The sequence below is a fragment of the Cyrtonyx montezumae genome, unplaced genomic scaffold (genome assembly GCF_038088225.1).
Source record: "Cyrtonyx montezumae isolate F1298 unplaced genomic scaffold, pur_monq_1.0 scaffold_3, whole genome shotgun sequence".
NCBI classification, from domain to species: domain Eukaryota; kingdom Metazoa; phylum Chordata; class Aves; order Galliformes; family Odontophoridae; genus Cyrtonyx; species Cyrtonyx montezumae.
This window is the reverse complement of record NW_027072034.1, coordinates 99,819,933-99,842,112: the sequence shown is the minus strand read 5'-3', so window position 1 is coordinate 99,842,112 and position 22,180 is coordinate 99,819,933. Positions and strand designations below refer to the sequence as shown.

The window sequence follows — 22,180 nt, the reverse complement described above, 5'->3', positions numbered from 1 at the left end:
AAGTCTTATTTTTTTTTTAATTATTATTATTTTTTGTTTGTGTGTGTGTATGTAGAATCAATTAGTTATCACATATGTAACTTCCCCCTTGTTCCTCAGTCAGAATTGCTTTTGCACAATTATCTATAGCCATTATGAAAAGCCTTACAATGAAACAAAACCCATCTCATAGGACAGAGTCATAGAATCATTAATGTTGGAAAAGGTCTCTAAGATCATCTAGTCTAACCATCATCCCATCACCACCGTGGACACTACATGGATATGGATATCTAATACTCTATATGACCCTTTAAAATGTAAGTTTCATTAAAATAATGTTTTCCAGCATTGAATAAAATATTTATCTTAGCAGACATTAGTGAACTGCTCACACCAATGGTCTAGCCTAGTTTTGCAGGAAGCATGACAAACCCCACAGTGTTAAAATCGTACCAACCAGATTTTAAGGTCTGTAGTGATACAACTAGTGCCAGTGGGATTTTAAAAAGCAAAACTTTGTGTTCTGGATTTTTAAAAATATCAAAGAGAGTTTTTTGTCTGGTGAAAAAAAGAAAAAAAAACCCTACCAAAACTTTTCCAAGCCACGAGACAAAATGAGAGCAATATTGGGGTAGCCATAGCAAGGAATGGCACGTTTTCGAGACCATGGAGACCATGTGTTGTTATAGTTTCCTGGACAGTAAAATAAGGAGAGATGATTTTGCCATTAACACAGCAGGCTGGGAGCCAGGAAGAATGGTTTGGATTCACATTTGAATTGAAAGGTGGTTTTGTTTTCATCCTCACAGCAAACTGTGCTCTAGCAGGTGAGGATGAGAAATTCATGCATCAAATAATTTCAAGCTACAGTCATGCCAGATTGGATGATGGCTTTTTTGACCTGCAGCTGAGTGATAGCTACTGGCTTTTCTAGGGCAGCTTAAAGAAACAGCATGGTCTCTTTACTCTCTTCTGTCCTACCATGTGTAGAAGCAGACTGCTTTTTGCCTGCACAGACGTGTTTTTGTATTATTTGGAATTGTTTATAATGTGACTGTAGCAGGAGATTTCACATCAAAACATGGCACTGTAGGAAGTACAATTTTTTCTTTTGTCATTATTTGATTTTGTATGGAAGAATGTGTTGTTCTCTTAACAGTGAAACCATACTGGTAATGATGTGGCTTCTGCACTGAACTGGCTCAATGCACTGTATCAACACTGGACATTATTTCATTTCTCAGAGTTAAGAAAATGTGGTTATTGTGTGAAACAACTAACCTTGAAATTTATTTTAGACCTCAAAGTCTCTGTTTCTTAATAGACTTCAGATGGGGGGACTGGCAGTGAGGAGAAATTTTGGGCTAACAGCATCTTGGTCTGGTTTGAAAAGGAAAATTTGAAGGAGCTCAGGTCTTTTAGAATGAGGGAGACCTCATCTTAGGCAACGAAATTGTTATTTGTTTGTAAAGATCATTCTGAACTGCAGAGCTATCCAGGACTATGAAGATGTAGATTCATTTTGGTTTTGATTTTGTGTGCCTTGGTAGCAAGCGCTGTAAAGTGATTTTTAATTCCGTACTTGTTAATCGCTCTACATTTCAGGAAGATATGTCAGTTTTGTATCACAGCAGGAGACCTAATTGTGAATGAGTGCTTGTCACTGCTGTGCACTTTCAACTAGACTCTAGGTTAGTCTAAAAAGTCACACATTCTGACAGCATGAAGTTCTCAGAAGTCTGTCTTTATGACAGAGGTGAGGAAGAATTACACCAAGGCAGGGTGTATTGAGAGAATAATAGATCCCTCCATTCTGTATTCTTCTGCAGGTGTTACTTTGTACATAATGGGACTTTCATCTGGCTGAAGGGATGCGGGGAAAATTATTTCACAAGGATGATATGTCCTTGTATTGTTTCTCCAGTGAATTGGACACAAATAGATCTTCCATTAATATCACTCATGCATGTCTTCCATCCCCACCCCACACCCCCCTTCAGGTACAGCCAAACATGAAACAAAGTCCAGCATTTTTCCAGCTTGTTTTCACTGTGGCCAATAGTAAGTCACTGTTGCTCTTTGGAGCATAGTCTGTGGGATTTGGGCCTAGTCTTTGCTATTTAGACAGATTTTCTGCATTTGTGTGCAGCTTTCTAAGGAAATTGATGCTTTTCTCTTGCCATCTTTTCAACACACAGAGTGTGTTAACTAAATGAAGACCTTGGAGAGCTAATGAGAAAGAAGAATGCTTTCAAATGGTTTATAGTTTATTCATAGACATACAAATACTTAATGCAAGTATGAATGTTCACTCTTTCACATGCATACTAGGAGATGCGTTTGCCACAGCAGGGATAAGCAGAGCACAACCAATTCTGTTACCACAGATGAATACATTGCTCCCTTTCAGTTGAGCGGTGGTAACTGATTATGTATATGGTTCAAATATTTTGGGTAATTTACGCTAAGCATTTTAACATGGTGTGTGATGTGAACTAGGAATATGCACACAGCCTGTCACTGCTGGTGTTTCATTAAGCTGTGGTGAAGCTGCTGCTTGCAAATAACTGTCAGTGGTGGGAGATATGAGGAGTTCAGAGTGACAGAGAGCCATGAGATTCCCAACTGAAGTCTGGAGATTTGACAGAAACCACGATGACAGCATTGAGCCATAGCTTTCTGCTGTGTGCTCTCAGCATTTGGTATAACTTGAGAAATCATCACAAGAATATGCCAGGTGTCGCAGCATTTAATATAAGGTATTATCAGAAAAACAAACAAACAAAAAAGTAAAACTAAACACACAGAACAACAATGAAACAACTCTCTACCTTCTAAGTACTCTGCTACTTTAAATTCATGATGGGAAACAGTTCTGGCAGGAGCAAATTTCTGTTCCTTGACTCTCCTGTCACCCAAGTAAGGAGGCTAAAACTGCATGGGGATTATGCTTGAGCTGAGAAGCAAAAATGTAGAACCCATTGCTGCATGGGTACATTGTAGTGAAGGGAAAACTGAAATATTCCACTGAGGAGCTGGTGGTGAGTAAGTGGAGAGGGTATTTACATTTTTCAAAAGCTCTAGGTAACTAACAGAAACCACTCATTTGTCTTGGTTACCAAACAGCTCCCATTGCCATGGGGGCTCTGTTGCCAGTGTGCACTTTCTTACATCTTTCTGTTGAGTAGACTGTGCATGTACATCTACATAGAGGACTATGCGTGGAAGTTGAGAGATTTAAAGGTGTACACTTGACTTTTCTAAAGAATATCTTGGAGTCCAGAGCAGGTTAAAGAACCTTGTGGATACTTAGTGGCATTGTAGGTCAGCTAAACACATTTGAGAAAGTGATCTTAGTGACTTTTCGTGATTATATATGTGAAAGAACAACCTTAATTTTGGTACTCTGAAGTACTGACATACTGATGGGAGGATCATGAGAAAATGATTTAGTCAAAGCTCCGGGAAGAGCCTGAGCAATATATGTATTTCTTTAATTTTGAGTACAGGAATTGCTCAGGTAAGAGAGATTTGTATAGTTTCAGTGCTGTTACTGAGAAATGACCATACTGAGAATAAAAAATGTCTGCCAGCCTTCTAGGCTGGATCAGTGTAATGCAAAATGACCAATGCTTTCTGCAAAAAGGCTTGCTGTGAATTACAGAGACATGAATAAACTCCATGGCATCATATTTACACTTCTCTTTCAATGATGACGAAAATACTTCATAAAATGCAAGAAGCTAACAGTGACGTAAAACAGTACATGGTGAACTCATATCTAGAAATTAGCCAGGAAATAAAGTAATTATCACTTCTAAACTGCTCATATTTTTATAAGTCACAGTAGTATTATATACTGCATTGTCTAGTGACCTGAAAGCTTTTTATATTACCATTGAGTTAATGCCTATGAAATAAAGCTCAGAAAATATTTACAGTTGTGTATGTCTGGGAAATGTCATGTGACTCATTTAAGGTCATGCTGGTTATAAAATCATCCTTTTGAGAGGAGACAATAAAGCACTAACATTGTGAGTTGAAATGAAGCAATAAAGTCCTAAAATTATGTATATTTATTTTGCAATCCATTCTACTTCAGGGCACAGACTTCCCATTGAAGATTGCCATGCATGCTTTCCTTAGCTTTCTTTCATCTCTCAGTGTATGAAACCTTATCTTGCCTGGCTTTCTATTGTCATGCATGGAGCAAATCTCTGTCAGGTATTAAAAGTGAAATATATAGAAGAAAGGTAATGACCAAAGTTTAATTTTCTAAATTCTGCATTCAAAAGGCTTTTATCTGCCAAACCAGCTAGAAATTTAATCTGTATGCTCTCTATACTACTGCTACTAAACTACCTCAGCCTAAGATATCAGGCTGATGAATGTATTATAAGGGTTTGTCCATATCCCTGGTCACTGAATGACTTCCAAGAGTAAAAACCACCCGGCAACAGCAAAGAATAATCATTAGTATGAAGAGAATATCCAACTGGCACAACCAGAGATCTCAGCTTCATGCAATGAGCCGATATTTTCATTGCCATTTGAATGACTTTTAGCAACTTCATGTCATGGAAGACACAAAACAAATCTGAAGGAGTTTGGAGGGTTCATTACTCTTAGACAGCTCAGAAAGAGGGACCTTGATCTCCTGATTGATTCCTGCACACAGAGCCAGCCTCTGTCACCCAAGTAAAGGATTTATGATCATGCTTATATCTTTTGCTGAGTAGGGTGTTTGTGTGCTTAAAGTTATATACCTTGCTCAGTTGTGGCCATCATGTACTTTTATATTGCTGAAAAAGAGAATAGCTAAACAAAATTGAAACCTTATACTTACTACTATCAATTTAGACCAAAAATAAAGATTAGCAGACATACAACAATGGCAGTACAACTACATATCAGTTGCAGCTGCAATAAGCATCTGGTGCTTCTGGTCTTATCTGATGCTTGACATTTAAAAGGAAGGTACAGAAAGAGCAAAAAGCATCTGCAGAAGGCAGTTTGTTCAATATTAAGTAGATAAATTATTCTGATTTATCCCTCTCTCAAGGGTACAGAGTGAGCCTATGTGATAGGATTTAAATGGATGCCCATTTTTTTAGCCAGAAGAACCCCACACTAAGTATAGAAGTCTCAGCATAAAATTTCTCTTCACCATCAAGTTAACAGGAAGCTCAGTGTTTTAGCTGTAGACACAGAGATGTGTGGAATATTTAAGGAAGTTCTTGTGATAGTACAGAAGTGGATTCCAATTAAGGATAAATATGGTGGCTATTATTAGAGTAGTAGCAGAAGGAATTATTGTTTTCCTGATCTGGTAGTCACAGTTGCAGACAATTCTGCTTTGGAAGTTGACATTTACACATTTACCACAAATGGATTTGCAATTAACCTGATAGGAGAGCATTGTGTAGCAGATTTATATCTTCTGTGAGAGCTGCAAGTCACTCAGTAAACTGGACTGTCATCCCTCTGATAAGTAACACCAGTCATTCTCTTTCTCTGAGCAGGTGGAGCAGCACATGTAACAGCTGGAAGAACATTATCCCACTTCTGAGAATGCTGACTTCATTTCCTCCTTATATTAGCTCCTCGTACACTTCCTTTTACTCAACCCAGGGCTGTTGTACTAAGCACTTGATGCACTACAGCTGAACAGATCCTGCTAGAGTTATCCCTGCAAGGGAAGGTGGAAGAGACGAGCTATGAGATTTTGCAGTGTTAGAGGATTTGGTAGCATTCATCACTATCAATCAGCATGTTGCAATCAATAGCGTGATGGAGAACTCTTCTATGGGCAGGAATTCATCAAATGAGTATGAATGGCTGATCTGAGCCTAAATCCATGTGAGAAATGGATTCAAGATCGGGCATTATCAATGACTGAAATGTTCTGTGTGGATTTGCAACTGACCCTGTGCTGTATGGAGAATTATAGAGCTCGTCTCTTGCTATTAATCAAGGAAATGGCACTGGGTGCTTGTCTCTGAACATAGTCTGAAGAAAAGCAAAATAAAATGGCACAGCAAATACTTTAGCAAGAAAGAAAAAAATCAGCTGCAGAAACTATGTACAAATAACGTGAAAAGTCTCAGCAGGTGATCTCAGATCAGCCTTTCCAATTTAGAGAATACATGAGCACAACAGGGTAATCAAAGTGCAGAATATAAAGTTCCATTTGGATCTGAAAACAAAATAAGCAGTCTTTCAATGGAGGGAGCTCACACCATGGTTATAGCTTTGGGCAAAAAGGTAGTGAGCATTTTAGAGCACAATATAAGAAGACTACTGATCTGGATTTAGAATTTTTTTTTCTTTTTTCTTACTATGTGATTGTTCCTATGACTATTAAGGAAAGGGTGACGGCTGTTTGGACTTTTCTCCTGGGGAGGCCAGGAGTCAGGAAATAAGAGAAAAATGAGCATTAGCAGGGCCACAGCTTGTTTGAAGTAAACTCCATATCATATTGAAGTCATAATCTTAGAAGGAAAAGGAACATACTCCCTATCTGCTTCTGAATTTCTCATGGTTTTTTTTTTGATAATTTAGGAGGAAGTTGAATGAATGCTTCCCAGTAGCAGTGAGGAAGAGGAGAGTTCATCTGCACAACTGCAGCTAAATAATTGCCTTTGCTTAATGAACTTCACTGAAATTTGGAGCAGTTTCTCACAACCTTTACTGCAGTGTAAAAAACTGTATAATTTTAAGTGCATCAGTAGCTGCCTCAAGTTTTACCAGGGGAAGTTTAGATATGTCAGGAAGAATTTTGTCACAGAGAGAGTGGTCAAACATTGGAATGGGCTGCCAAGGGAAACTGTGGTGTCCCACCCCTGGGAGTATTTAAGAGACTGAGGGACATAGTTTAGTGATGGGACTTGGTAGGTCATGTGGATGGTTGAGCTTAATGATCTTGAAGGTCTTTTCCTATGTACTATGTTTATATAACATATAAACATATAACATATTACATAAGTGCTATGATTCTACGATCCTGGGTCAATGATATCCCAGGTTAGTAAGAGCCTAGAGTGTCAGTAAAGTTGGATCTGATATGTTTTAAATAAATTGCAGTGCCAGAAACAGACTTAAAACAGAAAATGATATTTTTTTTCTATGACTACCTTTCATATCTCCAAACCTCTCTAGTAGTCTCAGAACATTTTTGAAAAAAGCAAGTGTTTCAAAATACTTAAAGAGTACCTTGGTGCTGAATTAACATTAAATTCACTTGGAGTTAAGGAACAAGGTGCTAGACTCCTGTCTACAAGTTCATTAATTGGAGTCTAGTCTGTTAACTTATTAGAGGCTTACTCTGTGGGGAACAAGAAGTCTTGCTCTCTTCCATTTTTTCCAACTAATTTGCTTTTTGATTTCAAATTAATAGGGAAGCCACTTTGGTTTCCAGTTTCTCAGATAAAAGTAGACTATGATGTCCTTCCAGCTGTGCTCTTTGTAGTTATTGAGAACAGCAAAGCATTTCATGCTTTCTTAATAACTAGTTTGCTTGTGCATATAGAGGTTATACATGCACCGTAACAATTTAAAATGAATGCATTTTCACTTTTATAGTACCCTAAGACTCAATCTTTACTCCTTTGTCATACATTCTGCCAGCACACGTACTATGAAGTTCAGCTGACACCAATCCTGGTTGTCTCAGCTGCACAGCCGTGATGGAGCACATAATGTTCACAGCTTTCTTGTCTTCCAACACGTATCTGCATTCCTCTGAATATCAAGTATTTTTTGTGTGCCTTTCCCATTTAAGCATCAGTATTTATTCTGAAGCTTATGTGAATGTACCATTTTAGGAACTGAAATTGTCCATTATCATCTAGAAAGTGTCGCCTCCATTATGTTCTCCCATTGTGCACTTGGAAATGCAAAACACCTCTAAGATTATTTGACTCCATGGAAAGAGGCATTACGCTCTTGTCTTCTCAGCTCTTCAAAACCTGATATATGAGGGCGGCTCCAAAAGTAATGCCTCCCATTTCATTATATTGGCCCACAATGTCAGAGGTGGATGTTGGTGGTATGAAAGTATAGGTTGAACCTTCTCACCAGTGTACCATTACGTCTTGTTGCTGTGTGACAGATGGCAGCAGAGGGGCAGTCTGACAAATTGGCATCTGACATGGAAGTGCATATGAAGCAAACGTCACTGAATTCCTACACGTGGAAAATATTGCACTCATTGACATACCTCGATGCATGCTGTATTTTTATGGAGACCTAATAGTTAATATGAGCACAGTTAGGCTGTGGGTAGTATGTATGAAAAATACTGCTCAGTAGCTGAGAATTTGCTCTATCAAATAGTGTTATTTTACTGTTTGTATCTGTTGTATTTTGCATGGAAATAAATAGGAGACATTACTTTCAGAGTGACCTACATTGACTAATTTCTCATTCACTCTGTCTTCTCATTTATCATTTTCCTGAAGTGACATATTCCATCTTATTTTCTCTATGATGGAGAGCAAACTGAAGTATAGTTGATTATGCTTTCACTTGTAGACTCTTTGCTGTGAAGTCACTAACATTACTTATGTATGTACTTTCTTGTGTTGTTATATATGTGAAGCATGTTTCTCAATGAACTCTCAAAGGTAATATTTCCTTCTCTTTTCTCTCTAACTTCTCTGTTTCAGAATTTAGTAGAAGAGCTACCTAACATGACATTGTCTTCCCACCTGGATTAAGTACAGTTCTGATCATTTCATGCTTTTGAGGGTGCAAATTTGATTTAATTGTTCACCCAGAGATAGAGAATGAATGTTGACTGGAGATGGTTACTACGAAGACCAGTCTGGCAGAGTCAAGGGAATTACTGAGGCAAACTAATATATATCATGTGCCCATTTTTGTTTTCTATTATCTACAAAGAGGCTCAAGAGAGAAGATGCATTTTAGTTAAAGCACATGGTTAATCTGGTATCTATATGTGCTTGGATACATCTGCAAGGAATGGCTAATATTTAGTTGCTGAGGATCCATAAAGGTCTGAGTGGATAGATGGTGAGGAAGTTCACATTTTCCTTCAGGACAGTTGTCCTCTTTTTTACATAAATTCTGTACTAGAGAGAATTTAATAGTCTAGAGTGGAGAGAAATCTAACTATAGTAACTGTCACAGTATGGTTTCTGGTCTCATTTGAGGTGTATGCAGACAGTCAGGATGTAGAATAAAGAAAAACTCCATCCATTAAATCTTAACCTGGTTTTGAACTTCATCAGCATCAGGGCCTCTGGGTCACTGTGTTTGAGTTTTGCCCTCTCCAGTATATGCTGTAAAGATGGCATAGAATCACGTTTTGAAATAATATATCAAATATTTGATGCATTAAGAAGGTGATACATAAAATGTACTATCATTACAGAATGCAAACTTTTTTTTTGCACATTTAGTAATCTGTCATTTGCTTTATGCTATTGTAGTTGATAATGTTGATTGGTGGCTCTAAAGTTTATCATTAACTTACAGTAGTAACAAAACATGGTGCTCTGTATGTATTGATGATAGATGAAAAAAAGGCCCTCATATTTTGCATTGATGTGCAGAGACAGGAAAAAATAACTGTTCCTTTAAAGCTCTCTCCCCAAACAAAGAAATGTTAAAGCTCATTTATAAAATATGAATAGCAGAGTTACTGCTGGCTTTTTAAGACTGAGAATAGCAACAGTGCTGAGGACACTATTCATAGAGCAGAATGCCAAAAATGGTGTGTTAACCTAAATCAAACATTATAAATTATTGAGAACTGCTTCTTTTCACTTCTTAAAATACTTCTCTTTTGCATGAAGAATCTTGGGAGTTATGGTTTTCCGTTCTTGCATGCAGTATTTATTCTAAAGTGTGTTGATTAAGGGAACTTCCCTGCACAACCTGTGGAGAAGTGCACAAAGTAGCAAAAGTTCCAGGAATAAGTATCCTTATTTCTACCGGGCTCTATCCTTTTTATTTATTTATTTTTTCATACTCTTGAAATTCACTGGTGGGAAGTCCATTTCAAAAAATTATTTCCTCTTGCAGTTAATATTTGTGCAACCTGTTCCTGCTCCAGGATTCACTGTATTAGGAGAAAACCTTAGGACTTGCTTCCTTTCCCAGGTGCTTTAAGAATGACTTTGCCTTTTTTGTTAACACAATAGGATCTAACTATGACAGATAATGATTCCAAAGAAGTTTCACTGTGGGGAAATTTCCACCTAATCCTTATGTATGCTCTTAGAGTATCTTTCTCAAATAATACCTATAAGAACTGCTTGCATATTTTTGTGAAACTATCAGTTTCAATCACATTAAACACTTCAATGAGTCCCTTTGAAAACAGTAATAAAGAGGTTGTTGAACATGGATAGTCTAAGGTTTGATGTTGCAATATTTAGCTGAAAATACAAGTATTATTATTATACAATTGGTGTTAGGTGGACAATTGAACTGGATGATCTTGTCGGTCTTTTCAACCTTCATGTTTCTACAATTGATTTACCCTGCTAAGAGTGTGGGCAGAGAGCTGTGAAACTGAGAATTATATGTTGTTGGGATGAGCCAGGTGTGATGAAGGACTGATAGAAGCAAAGTGGGAACCTGAAAGCACAGCTAAAGTAAAGATTTAACTCATACTTCAAAATATAACTAAACTTACTGAAAATAGAGTCTGACATTGCAGCAACAAGGAGTTTCAGGGACCCTTCTTTTTCATAGTTATTAAAGGCCAGAGAGACCGGGATCCTCCCACACCTGTAGAGTCTACAGTCTGCAGACACATAGCATTTCTTTTATTAAAAGAAAAAAAAAATAGAATAAATGACTGAAATAGTTTAAATACACAGATTTTGACTCTGCTCCCTGTACAGTAACTCAAATGAAACAATAGATTTCCTTCAAGTGCATTGCAGATTTATTGGATATAAGAACGGAGTTTCTGAATAAAATGAAAGTTTACCATTTTTATTGCAATTGCTGTTCAGTATCATTTGTCACCATCAGAGGGTAACAACATTAGTGCAGCATATATTAGGAAGCTGGTGCAGAAATACAGTGATGTGACTTTTATATGTGATTTGCAATACTATTTATTTTATGGAACTTATTTTATGTGCCTTCAATGAAGGTAGCACTGCAAGAGTATAATGCGGGCAAGGATCCTGAAGGCTGTATTCCAGCTCTTTTCTTGCTTCAAGGCTTGGACTTACTGCACCCAGTGAGAAAGGACAGAGGAATCATGCTGAGCTAGGAGCACAGACTCCTTGGCTGGTCAGTGCACTTTCTTAAGTAATTCAGATCTTACACAAATCCACAAGTAGTCTGTCTGGAAAGGTCATCTTGTTTCTCAGTCATTCCACTTATGTGCATACAATTAAAAGGAATCTTGGCTAAAATGAATCATCATGTGACTGAATAAAATTAGCATTGTTGGCTGCAGGAAAAGAAATACATCTGAGTACAGGAGAATCTCTCAAAAATTAGTCAGTATTTTAGCCAAGAGACCTGAATATAGTTCAAATACTATCTTGTAACAGTTGCAGTTATGTTAGTTTTGGTCAGTGTCATATGGTAGATAAGCATAATGGTACTTTTGCTCATAGAAATTCTCATAGATTAAAATTGTACTCCTGCTTTGGGATTTCAGAAATTCACTTTGAAAAATCCATAATATTCCCAAATGACTCTGTAAGAGCTGTTAGAAAACAGATCTGTTCAGGGCCTTAGTTTTACTTGCCTAGTGTTAGACAACATGATGGATTTGCCAGTACTTTAAGCTTAATTTTCTGGAGTTGATGAGTACCCACAGCTCCTCCAGAAGTCAGCAGGACATTTAACTACTTGCACTTTTGATAATAAAGTTCTGGCCCCATTTGTTTCAGAGAGAGACATTCAAAAGCTAAAGTACATAAAATTAATAGCTGTTTTGCAACTTTTATCTCTTCCTCATGAAAAGCGTAGACTCTTATGGAGGAATAAACAGAGGATATCTACTTCCAGAAAGAGGACTCTGAGCTCTGCTGCACACCATTTATTTTCCTATTACTTTTTGAAAACTGTTTATTTGACATGTCATATGTCTTCTTGCCTCCTCTCCTTTTTATTTAATTGGGACTTGGTTATTGGCTAGAAATTCCACTAGCATGACTCATCCCTGCACTGAAACTGACTTCAAACAGGCAACGCATTGTGGGATGTACCTCCCCCCCCCTTTTTTTTCCTAAGTGCTTTAACGTGGCAGGAGCTTGTAATAATAAACTAGGAAGGAAGTTGGAGCTAATCATTTGGTTCTGAATGCACAAGCCCTGCCAAATTTCCCCACAGGCATGAAGCAGCCGCTCAAGCTGTGACACCAGCAAATTAAATCCTGGAGGTAGCTGACCAGAAGTAATGAAATGTGTACTTACCATACTGATGCTGTCAGTCCTAAGACACACTGGCTTTACAATCTAGTTAAGTGGGGCATGTTTGTCACTTTCAGTGCTGCTTATGAAAAATACTCAGGTTTGTTCCTAGCCTTCTTCCCAAGATCACAAGAACAGTGCTGCTTGGTAACCCTCACTCGTACAACAGGAAGAAGATTTCTGTAACGGTCTGTTGTTTTTAAAACACTGCCAGATTGAAATCCACATCCCAAAGGTGATAAGTGATCTAATCTTGTGACATGTTAATTGCCAAATCTTTGTATTCAACTCTTATCTGCCGCTTGCTTTTATAAACTCATAGCTGGAATGACAGGGTGAAAATTACTCAAGCAGCCAATGAATAATTTACAACAGAGGTCTTCTAGTAACCACGTGTCTCACGCATGCAGCAAATTAAGATCCTGGGAACACACAGGTATGTGGAAGAGGGCCATGTAAGCACTGAACAGAGTATCACTCCAAGGAGGTATGAGTTATGCAGGTGGAGACAGGTACACAAAGGAGAGGGACTATCATTTTGCAGTCCCAACATACTTTGGTGGTAAAGGACTCCAAATAAATAAAAAGTTATTTTTGTCTGTCATGTCTTGTCATAACTAACAATAGCATATATCTGTGAGGTTTTTGTGTATTTAGCTAGCACAGGAACGTAATACTAACTGCATGAGAGCTATTTAAGTGGGTGAGCAGATCATCTGCTGAGTGGTACTCACTGTGAATTCATGAAAACATTGTAAAAGCAAGTGTGGTTAATATAACATCCATGGAAGAAACAAAGTATAAAATCACACTCCATATAAGCAACCTGAAAGCATCTAATGATATCTTAGGAATGTCTGTAAGTCTGCAATTATATGCTTAATTTCCAACTGTACTTGATTAATATCAGAAATGATTTATAACACCACTAAACACGAGGAGCTTGCTTAGAACTGTTTTTTGGAATGTATGAAGGTTTGGGTTTCTTTTGTCTGTTTCTGCATGGCGAGGAAGGCAAACTGAGTTAGAATCATGCAATTCAGCAGCAAAGCCAAGACAAGAGTAGTCTCTTTTTAGAGATAAAACTCTTTTCTCTAGTGAAGCGTTCAAGTGCAAGTCTGTGGAAGCTCAAAGCCCACTGACTTCTGTGGGATTATAACAGAATGAGTGGATAAGTATGGTGCTACAAAGAAGGATGTCGGAGAATCGGTGGGTGGAAAAGCTGGCACGTGCTGCCCCAACCCTGGAGGTTTTCAAGGCCATCTTGGATGGAGCCCTGAGCAGCCTAATCTGGTGGGAGGTGTCCCTGCTCATGGCAAGAGGGTAAGAGCTAGGTGATTTTTGAAGTCTTTTCCAAGCACTCCATGATTCTGTAGTACAGCAAATGTACTTCAACCTAAATACATAGTAATCACATCTGAATTTGGTCTGTCTTTCCTTGACTGATCTTGGAAATAAATCATACTTTCTGTGCAGTGGCAGCACAGACTCTCTGAAAATTGGGGTTATGTCATAGAATCATTAAGGTTGGAAAAAGATCGCTGAGATCATCTAGTTCTACTACCAAGCCATCAACACCATGCCCAACAACTGCATTCCTCAACGCCACCATATGTTTCCTGAGCATCCTCCAGGGATGGTGACTCCACCACCTCCCTGCACAATCTGTTTCAGTGCCTGTCCACTCTTTTGGAGAATTCTTTCCTAATACCCAGTCTGGATCTCCCCTGGCACAACTTCATCCTACTCTCTCTCATCTGGTCACTGTGAGCTGGGAGAAGAGGCCAACCCCCACCTCGCCACAATCTCCTTTCAGGCAGTTGTAGAGTGCAATAAGGTCTCCTCTTGTGCAACTCTTCTCCAGACTGAACAATCCCAGTTCCCTCAGCTGCTCCTCATAGTACTTGTATTCCAGATCCTCTGTCGGCTTCATTACCTTTCTCTAGATGTGCTCCATGGCCTCAGTGTCTTGTAGTGAGGGGATCAAAACTGAACACAGTATTTGAGGTGCAGCCTCACCAGTGCCAAGTATGGGGGAATCATCACCTCCCTGCTCCTACTGGCAACACTTTTTCTGATACAAGCCAGGATGCCATTGACATTCCTGGCCACCTGGGCACACTGTTGGCTCATGTTTAGCAAGCACTGACTAACACCCCCAGATCCTTTTCTTCTGTGTAGCTTTCCAGCCACTCTGCCCCCAGGCCTTTAGCAGTGCATGGGGTTGTTTTGACCAAAGTGCAGAGCCTGGCACTTGGTCTTGTTAAAGCTCATACAGTTGGCTTCATCCCAGTGATCTAGCCTGTCCAGATCCCTCTGGAGGGCCTTCCTGCCCCCTGACAGATAGCTATTTCCTGCCAACATTATGTCATCTGAAAAGCTACTGAGGGTGCACTCAGTCCTGGTCATACCAATAAAGATATTAAACACAATGAACTTCAATACCAGCTCCTGGATAATACCATTCATGACTGATCAGCATCTGGATTTATCTCCATTTAATACCAATCTTTTCATCTCCCCATTTAAAAAAGGTGAAGAAAGTGTTTTTTTATATTTTCTTATTGAGGAGAGAATGGGGAAGAGGTAGGATAAGAAGACTACCTGTTTGTTCTTCTTGATTCTAAATATAATCCTCAGTTAAAGATTTAGGTCTGTTCAAATCCAAGTGCTGAATTGGGATTTAGATAAAATACAAACACTTGAAATGTGGTATTTTAAGCTTTTCGAGGGTAAGCCAATGTTAAGGGAAGCTTTTACATAATTTTGGTCCTATTTTGTAAGGTTTTCAGAGCAATTGCTTTCTTATCTGTGAAAAATGACAGGCCTGGATGCAGGACTACAGGGGGGGATCTCATGAGGACAGAGTAGAAGGGGGCAATTACTTTCCTCTCTCTGCTGGCCCTCTTGATGCAGCTCAGGATACTGTTGGCCTTCTGGGCTGCACTCTGCTGACTCGCTTCAAATTTCTCATTTTCCAGGACCCTCCAGCTCCTTCTCCACAGGGAGAACTCTCAATGAGTTCTTCTCCCAATCTGTATGTATACCTGGGATTGCCCCAACTCTCAAACTTGAAGCTATTTAGACTAGTTATCTCTATTTGGACTGAATTTTCTATGTGGTTGTTACCATGTTCTCATATTGGGTCAGATGAATGGATTTACTTAAGTCCTTTCTTCTCAAAACTATAATCCTAGAATCAATTCTATTTATTTATTTATTTGTCTATATGCAAGGAGCTGTCAATATTTTATGTGTGAATTCCAGATAGGGTAGCTTGTCCAAAAATATGATTCTTATACAAGAGTCTCCACTAAGCAAAATTTCAAGAAGATAAGCTGTTACCTTCTGAATGAGGTGTCTGTCTCTGGTATAAGTACAACCTGACTGGTTGAATAAACTGCAAAATAATCATGGTTGCCCATCCTGCCCTCCAAAAATAGCTCTCAGATGGTAAAACATGAAGGAGGAAAAGATATTATGGAGCTGGAAATTGAAAATATACTGCAGTTTTTATCGGAAGTTCAAAAGAAAAATAGTATCTAAACACCATTGTGTCCTAATAAACAAAAAGACATACTCTGATATGAGCTTGAACTACATCTCATTAATTGCTGTGAATCTGTTTTGAAATTCCTGTAGAGATCAAGTGCTTCTTGCTGACAGCTGGTTTACAATTAATTGAAAGGAAAGTGTTTTCAGCTGGCCATGACTTAATACGCTCATGATATATGAAAAGGTTAAATTGTGCCTTTTTCACTACTAGTAATAAAAGAAATAGTAAAAATGAAGAAATGAAAAGTGTCAACCAAAGCTATGGACCTAGAGCTGAGAGCAGCTTGTCATCTGTTGTTTGCTGGAAAGGGCACATTTGGAAATGCTTAGTTAGTGCCAGATATGATTCTTTAGCTTTGGACTTTTTGAATTGTATTATAAAAACAACAACAACAACAAAAAAAAACCTAGAATTTGATGTTAACTGCCTTGCAGAATAAGAAATGTTACTTTATCACAAAGATAGCACAAACGTCTTATGAATACCAAAGGAAATGGGTACAACTGGCTTTAAGATTTACTAAATAATAGGTTTTTACTTCAACAAAATCTTTTTATTTTTGTCTTGTAGAATGCAGAACCTTTCCAAGTTACTGTCCGAGAAGACAATTGTATCGTTGTCTCCCTGGAAGCATCTGACGTGGTGAGCTCATCCTCTGTATATGTTGTGAAGATAGCTGGAGAATCCAAGAACTACTTTTTCCAGTTTGAAGAATTCAATAGCACTTTACCTGCCCCTGTGATTTTTAATGCCAAATACCATGGCCTATATTACATAGTAACTCTGTTGGTAGTGAACTCAAATATGGTTTCCAAGTCAGCAAGATCAATCACTGTGTTAACCAGTAAGTAACAACTTATTTTTTCTTTCTTCTTTGTTCCTTCTCTTTGTGTGTGTTTGTTTGCATTTTTTTTTCATTCAGAAGTTTGTTTTCTGGAGAAGTTTTTGGTTTTTTTTTTTCTTTTTTTTTTCTATTAGGTCCTCCTTGTGTGTGGGATGAATCCCTGTGTGAGAACAGTAATGAAAATGTGTTGAGAAGGCTGGAGGGAAAATTCCCAAGGTCTGGGCAGGAAGAAGGGGGCAGCTGTGGGTTTCCCCTTCTGTGCTCAAGTTGTGCACTAATGAGAGCAACCATAAAAGCTCCTGTAGGAAAAAATATAATGTGGCAGAGTAATGCAAGTCTTTCATTAGGCATATTTTAATGTAGTGGAGTATTTAAGACTTCATAGGCCATCTGGATTTCCCTTTTTTAACTGTTTAAGCTTTACAGCCAAAATAATAATTCTAACCCAATTTACTGTCTTATTTTTATTTGTTGTAAGTATTAGCTGACATATATAACTGAACAAATTCCTCACCGAGTATTTCAGTGATTTTAGAACACTGGTCTTGTAGTCATGCAGTAAAGCTAGCTGCTGCTTGATTTCCAGAGCCCACAGGGTCACTGGTAGCAGGGTCAGGTGTGATCTGGGATGGCCAATGGAGAATGGCACTCCTGTGCAGGGAATCTCTGAAGGAAGAAGGGAACAAGCATTTCTCAGCCTATCATCACGGCCAGTCCCAGACTCAGTCTCTGGCTCATAGGATTTCCAGGAGATGTTAGGCATAGCCCACATCACTCTCAGTCCTCCAAGGCTCAATGGTACCGTCCCAAAGGAAAGGAGTTCATCTCACCCCTTTCTACCACCTGTCTTATGCAGGTGCTGTGGCAGCTTCCCAAGCTTTCCTACTGTGGTGTCTGCTGCTCACCCAGATCTTGGAAGGACCAGTGATTTTGGCAGTGGGTCAGTGCTGCTTGAGGAGCTGATGTGACAAAAAGGGAACAGTACATTTCTTAAGCTTTTTTGTCTCAATGGAAATAAAGTAATGTCTCTTTAAAGAGAAGGCATTTCAGCATTCAGCATTGAAGGATGCAATAATAAGCACTATAGGTATGATATAGATTTCCTTTACAGTGGAAAGGATCCAACATTCTTCCTAATCTTTTCCTTTAGGTGGATTAATGCTTATCTCATCTTTTCAAATACAAGGGTGCAGGAATGAAAGTAAATTTATAATTAGAAGTTAATGCAATTTCCATAAAATTGTTTTGAGATAACTCTTGTAATAACTACCACCATATCCTAAAAGCTTCACTACACAGTAGTTGTTTTTCATTTTTTAAAAAACTTTTTCAAAATTATTATTGTTAGCATTGCCCACTGCCCATTTTACATCATTTTTTATGACAATTAACTAGAATTTTTGGCAGATGATAATGATGATATATTCATGTTTTTCTTCACGCTGTATATATCTTTCTACTTCATTTACATCCATAGGTTTCTAACTGTGTAAAGACACATAACTAATTGATTTTATCTATATCTTACACATGACAAAATGGTACACTGTGAGTAGCATCCAGTACAAAATTAATTCCTGTTCTAATTTCATCAGTGTCAGAATAGCTTTGCCAGTGTAGATTGGCCCTATTCGTTAGTATGTCACAAGATAAATCAAGTGGGATACTCACTGATGCCAGTGTGATAATTCCCGATATATACTTAAATATTTCACAATAATTTTCGGGGCTCTCCAGATGTCTGCAATGGGTTCAGTTAAGAGAGGTGGTGTCTTTCAGTTTGGCCGTATGCTGAAGATCTGAACATCATACATAACAGTGTATATTCAAATTGTGCATCTCAAACTGAGAACAAGGTCCTTCAAAGAGATTGCCTACTTATAAATTCAGTAAGAGTCACAAAAGAACTCTGCTTTCTGATGGTCTATCGTGATGACCTTTACTTTTTCCTGTTCACATCCCTCAATGATGTGCTGCTTCTTAACTTACTAGCAAGAAAAAGGTGCATCTTTGCAAGTTAAAACTTCATCTACTCAAAGTCGGGGTAGATTTTTTGTTTTATCCCTCAGAAGTCTCTGTATGGGAGAGAAGTGATTCACCAAGGGAAAGATAATGTCAAAGCTAACAGAATCCACAGTTTATATGTGTATGTACTTATTTTGTAAATTTTTTAATGTTTTGCACGTACATTTACATTTATATATAACATGCAAATGTATAAAATTATGTCTATATATATATATATATATGCATGTATGTATAACCTTCTGTTGTTACCTTAGGTCTTCTATACTAGGCAGAAGAGTTAATTTTCTTCTTTGACTGAAATAATTTTAGGGGTTTCTCAGGTTAATCAAAGCACCACAAACTGTGAGGTATATTTCTTTAGATCCTATACTCCAGTATGTTTCAATGCAAAGTATGACCTATTTGCTGGAATATTTCTTCTCAAACCCTAAGGGTGTTGTCAGCTTGAGCATAGCCACATCCTCACATTGCTTCCTGAGCTGGGACTTTTAGAAACAGAAGATGATTATGGCACATTCAAGACCCAGCCGGGAGACTTGTAAGATAAAGTCTGAGCACAGAAGAGCACTTACTCTTGTGATTCTATAGCAAAGCTGTGTTCTGTAAACTGGGCTCAGTACTTCACTTGAGGGAAAAATTGGTAAAGTGACACCTTGAGCACTTACTGTTAAACACAGACATGTTGCCACCATGGCCAGTTTCCTGTGTGAGCAATTGTGTTGTGCACATCTATATGACTATCCTTCCAGTTTTCAGTCTAAACAAGTTTAGAAGTCATTCTGGTGTCTAACAGAACTATTTTCATTTTGCTTTCATCTACTGCAAATAGTGTGAGAAGTTGACAACAAGACTGAAGTGACTCCAGAATTTATATCGCTTGTTTAGTGTTTTGAAATACTTGAAACATAAGTTGCAGGAGTTTATATCTTAATTAAAATTAATTTCATTAATAATAGTTTTAAATGAGTTTATGAGAGAAGTAAGGAATAAGGATTCAAAATCAGTGTTTAAAATGCTTGTTCATCCTACATTTTCTTTCTGGGGTGACTCATACAGTTGTTTTTTTTTTGTTGTTCACTGAACTGTTGTTGTTGGGATGAAAAAAATATTTGTAAAGAAATGAGGAAGTCAGTACATAACAAGGCTGTTTTGTGCTGTAGGAAAAGAAGGTTCTGCAGGATTTGGAGAAATCAGGATATGTGAGGGTAATCAAGAAGAGCTCTGCTGACTTTTATTTTAGCTTGTGATTAGGAATTTTCATCATTAAATATCTTATTTCAAAAGCCAATGATTCCTTACATAAATCATCGTAAAATATATTTCCTTTAGGGTGAATTCTTTGTCTTCTACCAAAAAATATTCTCCTCAGGAGGTCAACAGGGCCTGCTGCCTGGAACTGTGATCTCTTCCACTCCCAGAAACTAATTGGCATTAGCCCTTGTTAATGCTCGTCTGTCATTGTGCCAGATGCTGCAGGAAGCGATTCAGCAGATCGAGTCCATGCCTTCAGCTTGTCAATGGATCAGAGCTGCTGATGTAGGAGATTCAGAGTTGTTTTTTTTTTGTTTTTGCTTTTTCCCAATGAAATATAGAACCGAAGCCCATCGTGTTTATCTTTCTTCAAGGATGATGGTGCACATCTTGTAAAAGGCTGGTTATTTGTGGGAGCCTTGACATGAAATATAACTCAGAAGAACTTTTAGATCCCTTAGCACTCTGATCTCCTCAGCAAGCAGATTGTGTTATTCTGTTTTAAGGGAAAATCAGAGTTAAGAAACAAAAGAACTGTAACAAGGTGAATATATTTTTTCTTCCATAACTTCTCTTGGAGAGCTGATTTAAGGTATCAGCCTAAATCTATTCAAGACTAAGACACACCTTTTTGCCAGTGTTATTTTCTGGTTTGTATGGTCTTTATGTTTGTTATCTTATGTGGGTTTCTAGAAACTGCAGTATATAAACTGCATCATTGCTCAGATACCACTTGTACTTACTTTCCCCTTTTGTAAGCAGTTATACACAATATCCTCTATTACATATCATAAACTTGAACATTATGTTCCTGAAGTATTAAACAGCAGCTATTAAATTTTAAAAGTAGTTGCTTTTTAACAAGAAATAAAACAGTTCCTAAAATTTACAGCATAATGAAAACTTTGTCCTGGCAATAACTTACTCCCATGAGCAATGCAAATAGGTAAATAGTGCCATCCTGGTGAGGATATTGCCCAGTTCACAGCTTTTCCACGTGAATTAAGATGACTACCTGTGGATTTGTATCACTCCACTATTGAGACTTCTTTCTAAGGAGAGTTGTGTTATGAAGGTAAGCCACAATTAATCTAGATTTGGGTGTGAGAAGCAAGGCATTTGATTTAAGTCCCATCTCATCCAGCCACATGTAATACTAAATCTTATTTGCTACGTTGTTCAATCATCAGTTCCATTTGTAGAGTGGCAAGGTCTATGAATATTAAAAACAAATTTATTTGGCCTGGAGTGTGGTACTTTTTTTCAATGTCCTTTTTTATCCCCTGAATTGCAAAAGCCACCTAAAACATTAATGTATCTGGCACAGATTAGAATGTATTTATGGAGGATTTAGCCTCTAGAATTTGCCAGGACATTTGGGGAAGAGGTTAGCAGCATTTATTATGCTCTCTGTCTCTGTTTGTATAACGCAAGATATGCAATTTATAAAAATGTGGTAATATTCAAGGGAACTGCAGAAGTCAAATTTCCCGTAAGCAGGTATAATTGGAAAGCAGTTGCTACAGAAACAGCAGAATGTGGGGCAATAAAGAATAAAGGAACTTTGGTCTTGATCCTGCAAGCTTGTCTATGTGAGTTTAATATAGATTAGATGTCTAAAAGTAAAGACATTGAGCCCAAAAAAAGAGCCTTAAACATACTATTAAAGGGACACTAAAATCCTTTAATTCCCTTTCCTTCCTTAATATGTCTTCCAACATCAATATTGCTGATTCCTCTGCTTTTTCCTGCATACACATTAGATTAAAGCTTATTTAAGCTATTTCTTGAGAGTCACTGAAGTCTATGGAAAACTGGGTTCTAAATGCTGCACCTTGAACAATGAAGACGACCAAACTGATTATGCTCCGAATTATAAATATAAATGGTGAAGAGTGACATTTTTCATATTCTTTGAGCTTTGATAACCCCAGGAACTGTTAGTAAGTGAAAAACTTGAACATGATTTTTATCTGCTGAGTGTTCTTTTAATTTCACAGTGTGCAAATAGCTTTTGATGTGAATATTTGGCGATGAAGGAAGGAAGATAATGGAAGACTCTTTAAATTGCATTATATCTCTCAAACTACTCTGCTAACATCAGCCATGAGC

At 37.9% G+C, this 22,180-nt stretch overlaps 1 protein-coding gene across 1 annotated transcript in view; it reads left to right on the top strand.

Annotated features, from left to right (window-relative positions):
- The window catches only part of PTPRO (protein tyrosine phosphatase receptor type O), a 145,426-nt gene that overhangs the window by 63,745 nt on the left and 59,501 nt on the right, over positions 1-22,180 (top strand). Inside the window, exon 2 of the mRNA XM_065742564.1 lies at positions 16,516-16,789. Within this exon, the coding sequence (XP_065598636.1) occupies positions 16,516-16,789 (274 nt within the window). The remainder of the gene's footprint in view (positions 1-16,515; positions 16,790-22,180) is intronic.